This window comes from Amphibalanus amphitrite, unplaced genomic scaffold (assembly GCF_019059575.1).
Source record: "Amphibalanus amphitrite isolate SeventyFive unplaced genomic scaffold, NRLGWU_Aamphi_draft 000133F_arrow, whole genome shotgun sequence".
In the NCBI taxonomy this organism is placed as follows: domain Eukaryota; kingdom Metazoa; phylum Arthropoda; class Thecostraca; order Balanomorpha; family Balanidae; genus Amphibalanus; species Amphibalanus amphitrite.
In genome coordinates, this window is record NW_024881628.1 from 362345 (window position 1) to 374532 (window position 12188).

General features: G+C 46.6%; 1 protein-coding gene across 1 annotated transcript in view; it reads right to left on the reverse strand.

The window, feature by feature from the left end:
* LOC122382080 (receptor-type tyrosine-protein phosphatase T-like) overlaps window positions 1-11478 on the reverse strand; it is a 75363-nt gene extending 63885 nt beyond the window's left edge. Inside the window, exons 1-7 of the mRNA XM_043366992.1 lie at window positions 11249-11478; window positions 10399-10507; window positions 6754-6844; window positions 5977-6178; window positions 5390-5545; window positions 5076-5201; window positions 4713-4815 (exon numbers count right to left, since the gene is read on the reverse strand). Coding sequence (XP_043222927.1) covers window positions 4713-4815; window positions 5076-5201; window positions 5390-5545; window positions 5977-6178; window positions 6754-6844; window positions 10399-10507; window positions 11249-11309 — 848 coding nt within the window. The 5' untranslated portion in view covers window positions 11310-11478. The remainder of the gene's footprint in view (window positions 1-4712; window positions 4816-5075; window positions 5202-5389; window positions 5546-5976; window positions 6179-6753; window positions 6845-10398; window positions 10508-11248) is intronic.
* Window positions 11479-12188: the final 710 nt, after the last annotated feature.

The following is a 12188-nucleotide window of genomic DNA, read 5'->3' on the forward strand; positions in this document are numbered from 1 at the left end:
GAGGAATCAAATGGTGACAAAGGTTTCCTTCTAGCTATGACATGTATTTTTTTTATAGAAAAATTCGAAATTTTGAAATTTCATGACAAAAAACGACTGATAGAATTATATAGTGGCTGCGATTGCCGACGCACTGCAGAGGGCCCCTGTGCAGACGCTCGACGCTCATGATCATTACCCAGAAAAAGGTGAAAAATGGTCCATTTCATCGGATCACCCTGCTAAAACCTACATTCACGCATGCATGCAGAGGTTTTGCATGAAATGCATAGGGCTTATCCCAGCCGCCGATCGTAGCTAAGTTGGGCATTCGGCGGAGAGTGAGTGTCGGAAGTGTGAATCGGAAGTAATTCATCTTTGCTCCAGTGAGAGGAAGTGTTTTGTTCACTCGAGTGTGAACAAAAGTTTCTCGTTTTCCGTGCGAAAGGAAGCGCTGCAAACGCGAATAAAAACTGTTAAACGGAAACAAAAGTTACGCACGGCATAGCGGCAAGGGATCCCTTAGAAACAGGCTTGGGACTTCCAAGCCATTTCAGGCCACTCAGAGTCAGTGCTGACTCTCAGAAGCATGCTTAGGATCCCGGAGATCGGCGTGGGTCACCTCAAATATTTACGTGTACGTGGTGCTTTATTTAGGGATTCCGGGCCCAAGGTGAGGCCCTCAGAAGCCAGTGTGGGCGGCGGGCGCTAGGAGACTAGGCCCAGGGTGATGGAACCCTAGGATAACAGTGTGAACGCTCGGGGACTGTGTCGAATCCCTAAGGACCCTACGTAGGGACATAATAAACATGTGTTGCGGACCTCAGAGGGACACGTGATCTGTGACCCCTCAGATGCCGGCTTGGGGTTAGCAAACTGCAGGGCTGCGGAGTCGATGGATTTTCGGCGACTCCGACTCCGACTCCGACTCCGGCTTTCAAAAACCAGCTCCGACTCCGAATCCGACTCCGGGCAGAATTATCGACTCCGACCGACTCCAACTCCCGACTCCGACTCCACAGACCTAGCAGGGCTGCGGAGTCGGCAGATTTTCGGTGACTCCTAATCCGACTCCGGCTCGGGTTTCTAAAATCGACTCCGGTCACAACTGTCGACTCCGACCGACTCCGACTCCGACTCCGCAGCCCTATAGCAAAGTCTGTCGCCTCAAAAGTTTGGCTGAACTATCAGAGGCCAGTTAAGGTTCTCAGAAATGTTCGAAGTCTCAAAGATCCCTGTATGGGTCCTCAGAGAACATGGACATCAGTGGGACTTTCAGAGGGCGGTTTGGGCCCTCTGAAAGCTTCTTTAGGGCTCAGTGGAGCTCCTTAGGAGCCTTTGTTTAAAGCAAGCTCATGAGCCCTGCGACACTTGTACGGTACTTGAGCCTGTCGCAGACATTTGACGAGAGTTGAGAAAGGCTCCGAACTCCGAAGATTTCGTTTCACGCTTTAGACGAAAATTGTGTCAGCACTCCAAAACTTATGAAAATCAGCTGTAAAATGCAATGAAGAACGAACTAGGAACATGGAATGAATCACAGCATTGACATTTCCGAGTCTGGACTCGGAGTCTTGAAGATTTTGGCGACTGCGAGTCAGATTCTGGTTTGAACTGCACGCTCCAACCGAGTCTGACCTCACAGGCATTCTCAGAAAGGTACCCCCATTTTTTCCCGACTCCAAAATCTCATCGGATCTGTATCGATCTCAGGGGGTGCCCGGTCCGAGGTTGGGGGGGCAAGCTGCCCCGCTTGCCCCCCCGTGGCGACGCTAATGGGTAGCCCCATCCCTTCTACCCCGAAATTGACTACTTTTGATACATCTCAGTGACCGTCGTGGCACGTGCCACGTGAAAAGTCAAGGGTGTTCAAGCTGTTTTGCAAAAGTAGTGATTTTGAGAGGCTCATATCTCAGCAGCCGCTTGGGCGATTGACTTGCGGTAATTTTTGTAGGGTAGCAGCAGCGTAATTCTTTTTTCCACCCAAAGGAAGGCGCTATACGGAGAATATCCCATTGCGTCATTGAAAAGTGACTTACACCTCTCACCGGCCAGCTGGCTGCGTGGTGTAGTGGTGAGCACACTCGCCTCGTGATCTAATAACTAGGGTTCGATCCCCGCCGCCGGCCGAACTTTTTGGCGCGTTGTAGGTTAGGTTGTAGGTTTGTAGGTTGTAGGTTTGTAGGTTGTAGGTCTGTAGGTTAGGTTGTAGGTTAGGTTGTAGGGTGTAGTGGTGAGCACACTCGCCTCGTGATCTAATAACTAGGATTCGATCCCCGCCGCCGGCCGAACTTTTTGGCGCGTTGTAGGTTAGGTTGTAGGTTTGTAGGTTGTAGGTTTGTAGGTTGTAGGTCTGTAGGTTAGGTTGTAGTTTAGGTTGTAGGTTGTAGGTTTGTAGGTTGTAGGTTAGGTCAGGTGAGGTTAGGTTATGTTTGTTTTTGTTTGGTTTGTTTACCAAGAAGCACCTTCGGGTATAGCGCCTTCCTTTGGTTGGAAAAAAGAAACACGCGTAGCAGCATCCCTTCTACCAAAAATAGGATACTCTCGATGCATGTGGGTCACCCCCAGTGCACGTGCCAAATACAACAATAAGAGGTGCCAAATTTGTTCCCATTTCAATAACTCGGTAATTACTAGGGCGATTTCGCTGAAACTTGGCATACAGGTAGGCACCCACCAGGCAATGCATTCCCATGTGTTGCGGTTAGGGTGCTACTGCACGTGCGCACGTGCAGGGGGCGCTCCCAGATCTCGAGAACGGCTGGGCCAATTGCGCTCAAATTTGGTACACGGTTGGGGACCAGTTAGTAGGGTGCCGTGCAAAAGTCATTTTGGACCCGTTTGCACGTGCGCACGTGCAGAATGCCGCTTCCAGATCTCAGGAACGGCTCGACCGATTGCGTTCAAATTTGGCACACCGCTAGCGACCGGTTAGAAGGGTGCTTTGCACAAGCCCGTTGGAAGTACCCTCTCGCCCTTCCGCACGTGCAGGGCTCACTATCTCGCTCGCTCGTTCTTCGCCCAAAAGGCGTTTTATGTAAAATAATTGATATGAAACAGCCGTCTCTTAAGTTATGACCCCATTTCACCACACGCAAGTGGCAGAAATGACAATGATCAGCTGACGCATTTTTCTTGGCCGAAGTCAGAGCGCGCGGCCCGACGCACGCGCGTATTTGGAAATTCCGACCTCGACGAGCATCAGAAGCCACCTAACAGGCGTGTTCGAAACCGCAGAAGATGCTGATGAACGGGTTTATCGAAACTTGATTGGATGAGCCTATCGGTAATAGCGGTTTTAGTGTGTGCATTTATTGTTCATAGTGGTGTGAAATGTGGTTGGGGTACGACCGACAACCCGTCGGGGCGAATTTCGCACTGGGTACTCAAAATTTGAAGAATTTAACCCTCGCACGACCAGGCCATTTCTCATAACACGAACGACCAGGGGGGGGTTGTTACGACCCCACCCCCTGGCGTTTCGAAACGGAAGGTCGTAGAGCTTAGCGGAAAAAACCAACGGATTGCTCTCAACGAGATCTCGCGATTGGTGTTATATTTTTTTGGTCCTAGGTCAACATTTGACCTACTTATGACCGGTCAAAGGTCAAATTTTCCGAAAAAATCAAACTTTTTCAACTTTCCGCGGCGATTGCGGCAAAACGGTGGGAGATATCGACTTGAAACCTTCACTATCGTGTTCCTTGATCAATTCTCTATCGTTTGGTATGTATTTCGTTTCCCTAGCTCTAAAAATGGCGCGTTGGGAGCGCCGGAAGTCGGCAAGGTCACAGTCGGCGGCAGAAATTCGAAAAATCAAAATTTAAATTTTTGAAATCTGATTGTATTATTGGATTTGGGAGGTCCATTTGCTCCCTATAGAAGCTAATATTGCTGCATATTCCCATTGAGGTGACAAGAATTAGCAAAATAGTGGTTCGGGCGCTTTTCAAAAATAGTACCGGACGCTGTTCCTCTTGTGACGTCATAGCTCCGTGACCTGACCTGACCCGGTCAATTTTCTTGCACCACACAATAGCCAATGCTTGCCCCAACATGCATGGGAAGTTTCATTATGATCCATCAAACAATGTGGGTATCACCGGCAGAAAACCTAGGGATTCGGCGCACACGTTTGGCAACTGTCGGCCGGAGGCTGTACCTCTTATGACGTCATACCTCCGTGACCTGACATGACCCGATCAATTTTTTTTCGGCAAAAGATGCGCAAAGGTTGCCCCAGAGGGTATTGAAAATTTCAGCCCGCTACGACAAGCCGTTTAGCGTGCACTTCGAAAAAAACCTCAGGGGGGGGGGGTTGATACAACCCCCCCCCCCCTAGGCGTTCTAGGGTTAAGACGTTTCCATGAGTTTTGAAGGTATGGATAAGTTCTAAAAATCCGGTTCTCCTTATCCGGGTCATTAACTCCATATAGTCCAAGAAAGCTGGCACACTACCTTTAAGCCAGGCATTCTATAGAATGCCTGATTCCACACATTGCCTGTAACATCCATACTAGCAATTTCTTAGGTATGCCTTAGAAGTGTCATGTAAGTGTGGTAGGTACCCTAAATGCCTGAACTTTGACCTACCTACTTTCTTCATAAATATTTGACGCACCATATGTATTTAGAACGGCATTTAGGTAGGTACCGAAAGTCAGTAGGTGGCCCAGTGTTTTCCGTACTTTGTGTTCGATCGCCTTCCTCAGCCAGCTGGCACGTTTACTTACCCTGCTCCAAACCAGGTCGGCGCTCCAAGCGATGGAAGTGACCCGATTGTTACGTCACTCCCAGCACTTGACCAATACATCTTATCAATTGGTTCAAAGTATGCTGGAAAGAACATGGCGCTCAATATTTTACAGCCCTCGTACTGTCTGTTACAAAGCAATTTCATCTTTACTTTTTTATTTAACGTGGCTTTTTAGATAGCGAAGCCCAATAGTGAATCACAATCCGTCGAAATAATAATTTTCTCGCTCTTTCAAAATGGCTTATTACGTCATTCTTACTTCTATCATAGCCTTTTAACTCAAATTCACATCTGTTTTAGGTACCTAATGTAAATACTTCTTAAACTAAGGTATGCGTACGTTCAGGACTGTACGCAAAAGTAGTTGTGTCGGAGTACGCCGAGGCTTTCAAGCGGCAGAGAAAAACTTCCGGAGGATCATTCTTCTCACGGTTGTGGGTCAAAGACACATAATCATTGTCAGCATCTGCAAAGAATGATCAAGGCAGGTAGATTGTGTTAAAACAAATGCACAAGTTTCGAGGAGACTGCATGTAATTGCAAGCACACAGTCTCAAGACCGCAATGTGAACCAACTGTGAAACAGACATTGTAAATCAGTTGTCACTAATTCAGACAGTGTAAATCGATTGAAGTCCAAGATTCATCACTCACCCACGTTCAAAGCATCCGCCTTGGCCTGTCCACCAGAGACTCTGTATATGGCAGCCTCTGACAGCTGGTAGGGCGAGCCGACATGACATCGCACGTATGCAGGACCTCTTTCTCGTCTGAAGTTGGTGTGGACGGTCGTTATATCCGGAACCGCCTCTGTAAAAATAGGTATTGCTTGATTTGAAATTGCTTCTGAAGCGCCAAATGTGGCGGTGGTTAAATAATTTGACCAATACAATTTTTAAATGTTGTGCTTGTTTAACCGAGAAGACATCATGATTATGGCTATAATAAAAAGGCATCGTCGTTAGAAGAAAACGGCTGTGCCACAGCCCAGAAAACAAAACATTAATTAGGTGTTATTTTAAACTTCCAACTGATCATGTGGTCCAATTATAAACTGCCCAACTGAATTAGATTTCATATTGTTCGAATGACGATGGCACCAAACACGAAACTTATACAGGCCCACTTCAGCTCATGCTGCGGAGTTTTCACCTCAAGCAAAATCTATGTTACCTATACAAAATTTATACGAGTAATAACCATGGTTAATACCTCGGTACGCATTTCTGTTCGGCACCTACCCTGTACCCAGTCACTGGTGAACTGGACTCCCAGCTGCTGGTACTTGTAGGCGCGACTGGCACTGCTGACTCCTCGACGAAAGCTGGCCACAAACGTGCCACCGTAGTGCACCGGGGTCAGCAGGACGGCGGTGGGCCCGGCCATCCGGCTCGGGTGCGGCAGGCGGGCGTCGTGCACGGCCGCCAGACACAGGTCCGAGTCCTGCAGCGGCGCCGGCAGATAGACGTGTCGGGTGTCAGCTGTCCTGACACCGTCCGTGTCAGCTGTCCTGACCTCACCCGTGTCAGCTGTCCTGACACCGTCCGTGTCAGCTGTCAGCTGTCCTGGCCCTGTCCGTGTCAGCTGTCCTGGCCCTGTCCGTGTCAGCTGTCCTGACACCGCCCGTGTCAGCTGTCAGCTGTCCTGACACCGCCCGTGTCAGGTGTCAGCTGTCCTGACTCTGCCCGTGTCAAGTGATACTAATAGGAGTGTATTGATAAGAAGTATATGTTTAAAGTATGTAAAAAATAAAAGGTGCTGATACTTTATAAAATGGTAGAAACTACATAGAAATTCAGTTAACCCGCGCTCCGTATCCCCCCCCCCCGGCCTTTTCCGTAGATTTATCTCCTAAACGACTGTAGATATCGTCACTAAACTTTCAGGGGCCCTCCGGGCATCGATTTTACACATTGTTTTAAAAACATATTCTAAAGGCTCAGATAAGTTGGACGCAAATGACGTCAGAATGAGCAGCAAGCATTTATCGTTTACTGTTCGTAGGAACATCACCTCACCAGACTGTAAACTCGTGTTCCATATACAGCCTCCCTTCCCGGTGACTGTATGGCCAACGAAGAATTGATGCACTCTGGTAGGCAGGTTACGCTGTAAAAAAAGGTCGCATTCGTCATCGGCAAGCAGCGAATTCCGCATCCCTAAATGACACAGGACACATAAAAAATCAGCACTTACGATAGAAATATTCTATTACTAATGAAAATAAAAATATTATATTATTAGAAATACTATATTATTCATATTATATTATATTATGATATTATATTAATATATTATTAACTAATAACTACTAACAATAACTAATAACACCTTTTGGGGCGACTAACGGAGCGAGCGAGAGGGTGAGCCTTGCACGTGCGAAATTTCGAGGGGTACCTCCAACTGACTTGTGTACGGCACCCTACTAACCGGTCTCTAGCGATGTGCCAAATTTGAGCACAATCGAACCAGCCGTTCTCGAGATCTAGAAGCGGCTTCCTGCACGTGCGCACGTGCAAGCGGGGTCCAAACTGACTTTTGCACGGCACCCTACTAACTGGTCCCCAACCGTGTACCAAATTTGAGCGCAATCGGCCCAGCCGTTCTCGAGATCTGGGAGCGCCCCCTGCACGTGCGCACGTGCTGTAGCACCCCAACCTTAACACATGCAGATGAATTATCTGATGGAGACCTAACTGTGTACCGAGTTTCAATTCAATCGGCCCAACCGTTGTGCCGTTATTGAGGTTGCAATTTTGGGGGTTCTTAAAAAATGTCCAACTTTACCACGCGCCACCGGCCACGTGCGGTGGTTGGCAAGAACGCATGGTGGCCATCACACCACAGAACTTTTACGTCCAAGTGACATTCAGTAAAGAAGACCGCTTGTCAATCGGATGTCCCGACTCCCGTTCCTAAGATATTAGCTTTTGAAGAGCGTCCCCACGGCCGGCCGGCCGCTCATAGTCAGGATTTTCCCTCCATTAATTCAGTATGAACTCGCTCGCTCGCTGCGCTCGCTCGCTCGTAATAAGAATCACGTGTTTCTTCTTTTACTGGCCTGCTGCCGATTTTGCTGCAATCGATTGAATCGATGAATTTACTGTCAGTGAAGACTCCGTTTTTCCTGTTTAATGCGTCCCGTGTAATAATATGAGCTGCTTCTAGGATCTTTCTCGTAGACTTTGTTACGTTCTTTTCTAATATTGTCGTTCTATCCCAAAAAGCATAGAAGCGACGTAAAATTCCATCGTACTTCAAACGCGATAGTGCTACACATAGAAAAAAAAACACGTACGTGATGGGGATACTACGACAATATCAGCAAAGAACATGACAAAGTCGACAAGAAAGATCTTAAAAGCAGCTCATATTGTTTCTCGGGACACATTCAACAGCATAAACGGGTTCATCACCTGGTTATCGATCGCAGGAAAATCGGCAGTATGGCCAGTAAAAGAGGAAACACGTGATTTTATTCAGTTTTAGAATTTTAGACGGAAACAGCGAATATTTGTACCGATTACATCATATTATAACGACACAGTGAACAAAGCTGCTTAAAGGGACCCTCCCACCTTAACATTAGATTTGAGTTGAGATAGCCAAAATGGGGTCCCTGGCTCACAATTACCGGTTTCGGCACTCACAACATCGAGAAATGCCTTAAATCGGAAATATTGAATTTCAAAATTGCAGCATTTTGATTCAGAGGGGCTAATGCTTAGGAATACCCCTCTGAATGTGTGACATCAGCGCAGATATCTAACGATTTTTAAATGTTTGACTAAAATGTTTTGTAGCACGCGGTGGTATATGCTATTTGCGCGCAACATCTGCCGCAAACGCCGCACTTCTAAAATAAAGTCGCTAGAAACAGTGGAGATCCCAAAAAAGTAAACAAAAGTAAAAGTCAAATATCTTGAAAACCGGTGAATATTTTTCGGTGAAATTTGGTAGATATTCGTTTTCGCTCTTTCTGAACCGAGCGACATCACTTTCATGCCAATTCATAAACTTTTTTGAAGGTGGGAGGGTCCCTTTAAACCGAAAGCTTTTTGTTTTTCTCTCTTTTTCAATAGGTAGGTATGTACCTATATTTGATTTGTAATAACTGCTTTGTCATTATCTATTTATATGTCATCTATCAATCGCTGACAAGTTTCTTAATTTACGATTTAATCGCTCCAATTACATTAAGTACATGCATATTAATGTTATCATTTATATTTATGAAATTTCATATGTGGTCTGGAGTTCTAATAGGTAAAACCTAAATGTACTATGAAGATAATATGCATGGTTATCGCCGTCGTTTTCGAAACATTCAAACTCACTAGAAAATCGTATGGGCCATGTCGGGACGTTCAAACGCCCCCTCCAACAGCACAGAGTGCGTCAGAGTGAATCCCTTAACCGCAATAATGTCGGATTCCGAGGTCTATATTCAGTATTGACAAATACATGTTTCGGAAAAATCACACTTTCACATCCGGTCATTTAATATTACAACGAACGCATCTGGTCATTTCTTTCATTATCCGTCATAAAAACTTATTCGAACCAAACTCAAACGAATAAAACTGAACTCATCATTTCAACATTAGCAAATTATGGTCCAACAGACAGCTCGCATCCACCTTTTTGTCTCCTCTACCTTGAATACCCTCATTGGCCATCATCTTCACCAAACACTCAAACAAACCCTATTTTTCCGTCCTTAACCCGCGAGTTGCTGGGGGGCGTTAAACGCCCCCACTTTTTTCGCCGGGCCATAGCATAAAAACGGCGCGCCGCAGGCGCGCCAAATTTTGGGTACCTGAAGGGAATTGATTGAAGTTTATTGTGACAAAGTTTCAAAAAATCTGTCGGAAATTTTTTGATATATCGAGGTTTTAGTGACGTCATGATTTCTGAGTTTTCGACCAAAAACGGCATATGTTCAAAAAATCGTATAAAATCACAGAATAGACATACAGACATGCCGTAAACGCCATTAGACTGCCAATACCATGAACAATCAAATGGTTATCTTCGATTATTGATTATCGTTCTGCATTTTCCAAAATCTTGAACTGAATCTTGGCAATTTCTCGTGACTACTTCACGACCATGATACATGCATTTCTTCAATTGAGGTTTTTGAGCCAAACGCGTACACATATGATAAAATGAATGTGACCATCATGTTCTACGCCCCAAATTACCCATAAAACATGTGTCACAGGCTGCGAATATCAGTTTTGATTTTCGGGGATATGTGCCTACCCCGTTGACCTGACCTTGACCCTGACCTATGCTTGATTGACCCCTACATAGAGCTGACACTCTTGTAGGCCTTATATGGTGGATTGTGCACCGTTTTAACAGAGTTTATGACGAAAGGCGCCCATTGCGAAGTCCTGAAATCCATGCTACCGAAAGCCCGATTTCAGGTGTTTGACCTGACCTTGACCCGACCTGTGACCTCAAAATTCAACTTTAAATTACTCATCTGAAGCGTCTCGTTGCGTTCTTTCGTTTGCCGCCTCGTGCGTTTCGCTGCGCCTATTGGTTCTCGAGTTATCGGCTGGGGGCGTTTAACGCCCCCCCCCCCCCCCAGCAAACGGTGGGTGGCGAAATACCCCAGCAACTGCCGGGTTAAGAAATGAAATTAAGCTGACCTGAAGTTTGTTCCGACATCACGGTTTTCTATGTTGCGTTGTCCGGGGAGCGTGCAGTCTCGCGGGTCCTGGTATCCCAGGCTTATGGTACTCTGGCAGACGCTGCGCGCTGCAAACGGGGTTCACTGATAGTGACCAGTGATCAACGTCAATTAGTCACGATGCATCAAATCATACGTTTCTGAAATATGTATGCAAGTATGTGCTTCGTCTCCCCCGCCTTATAGTGTCCTTATGTAGTACCTGCCGATGCCTATAACGTTTGTGAAACGGCCTTATGTAAGAATATATTCTTACATAAGGCTTATAAGTACTTAAGTAGGTACTTCATTAATAAGTACAAAACAGTAAGTACTTATAGGTACTTACTGTTTTGTACCATGAATTTGGCAGAACTAAACATTGAAATACTGTTACAACTAGCATGTCTCATTGAGAAGATAGATAGAATATTCACAGTCTCACAACATGTATACATTCACGACATCGAACCATCGGTGATTACTGATTAAACGCTGCAGTCATTTCGTGACCAGCCATCCAATCACACTTATCGAGGCTCCATTTTCTACCGATGCTTCCCCTTCTTTACTGGAAAACATGCTCGTATGGTGAAGATGACGTACTGACGTAGCTTCGGTGCTAGCACAAAATTGGTAAGTACCTATGCAGGTATATTTTGCTTTTCATCAGTATTAGCAAACCTAACCTAACCTAACCCAACCTAACCTAACCTAACCTAACCTTACCTAATTAAAATGATATCGAAATGGACCGTATAAGGTGATCCAGACCGTCTTACATGTCTCCACTCCAAGAGGGTGAGGAGCGCCGGGAGCTCGGATCTTACCGATAACGGTGAGCAGCAGCAGCAGAAGCAGCGGGATCAGGTGAGAGACGTGTCGCGCCATCGCGCCGCCACCCTGCACTGCGGTGACCGACGGCCGCCGCCCTGCACTATCACTCCACTGGGTGACCACATAGAGCGGACGGGGCGGGAGGAAGCGGCATCCCCTGCAGAGTCCCGGGCCAGCCGCAGATAGCACTTCCTCCGGACAGACCAGGCGCTCAGTCGGGTGTCGCCGGTCCACGCAGTTTACATAGTTGGGCAATTGAACTATGAAAGCAGCTCCCGCGCCCCGCTGGGCTATTCAGCCATAAGCGCCCTGCTGGGAGGAGGGGAAGGGGGCAGATTCTGCCCCCCCCCCCCCTGTCTAACTTCCGAACCGATGGTCGTAGAAAGACGGGGGGAAAACGGCAATCGAAAGCTCTCACCCAGGCGGATCTTAAGAGCCAATTTTTTTCTGCTTAAGTAGCTCAGAGGTCAGGTCAAGGTCAGGTCAAGGTTAAAATGCAAGTTTCTAAAGTGTCGGCCTTGCACCGTAGTTGCCGAAGAATGGAGTGAGACTGATTGCCCAAAACGTGTTCTCAGGCTACCAAGACAATATGTGTTGCAAGTACAATTTCATACAAAGGTCAAGGTCAAGGTCAGGTCAGGTCAGGTCACCAAAAACGAAATATAGGTAGAAAAGGGTATGTGCGGCACATGTTTTATGGGTCATTTAATTCATAGAATTCAATAGGCACACTCAATAAGTGATAATGGACCACATCTGGATGAATTTCAGGTCAAGGTCAGGTCATTGTCACGTCAAGTTAGGTCAAATTTCGAAGTTGGTTGTTAACCCGCGCCTCAGTGGCGGCCTCGGCCACCTTCGCCATCGTGGGAGGAGGCATATGTTACCACCCACATCTAACTAAAAAAAAACTAAGAGGGCTAGGCTAGAAAG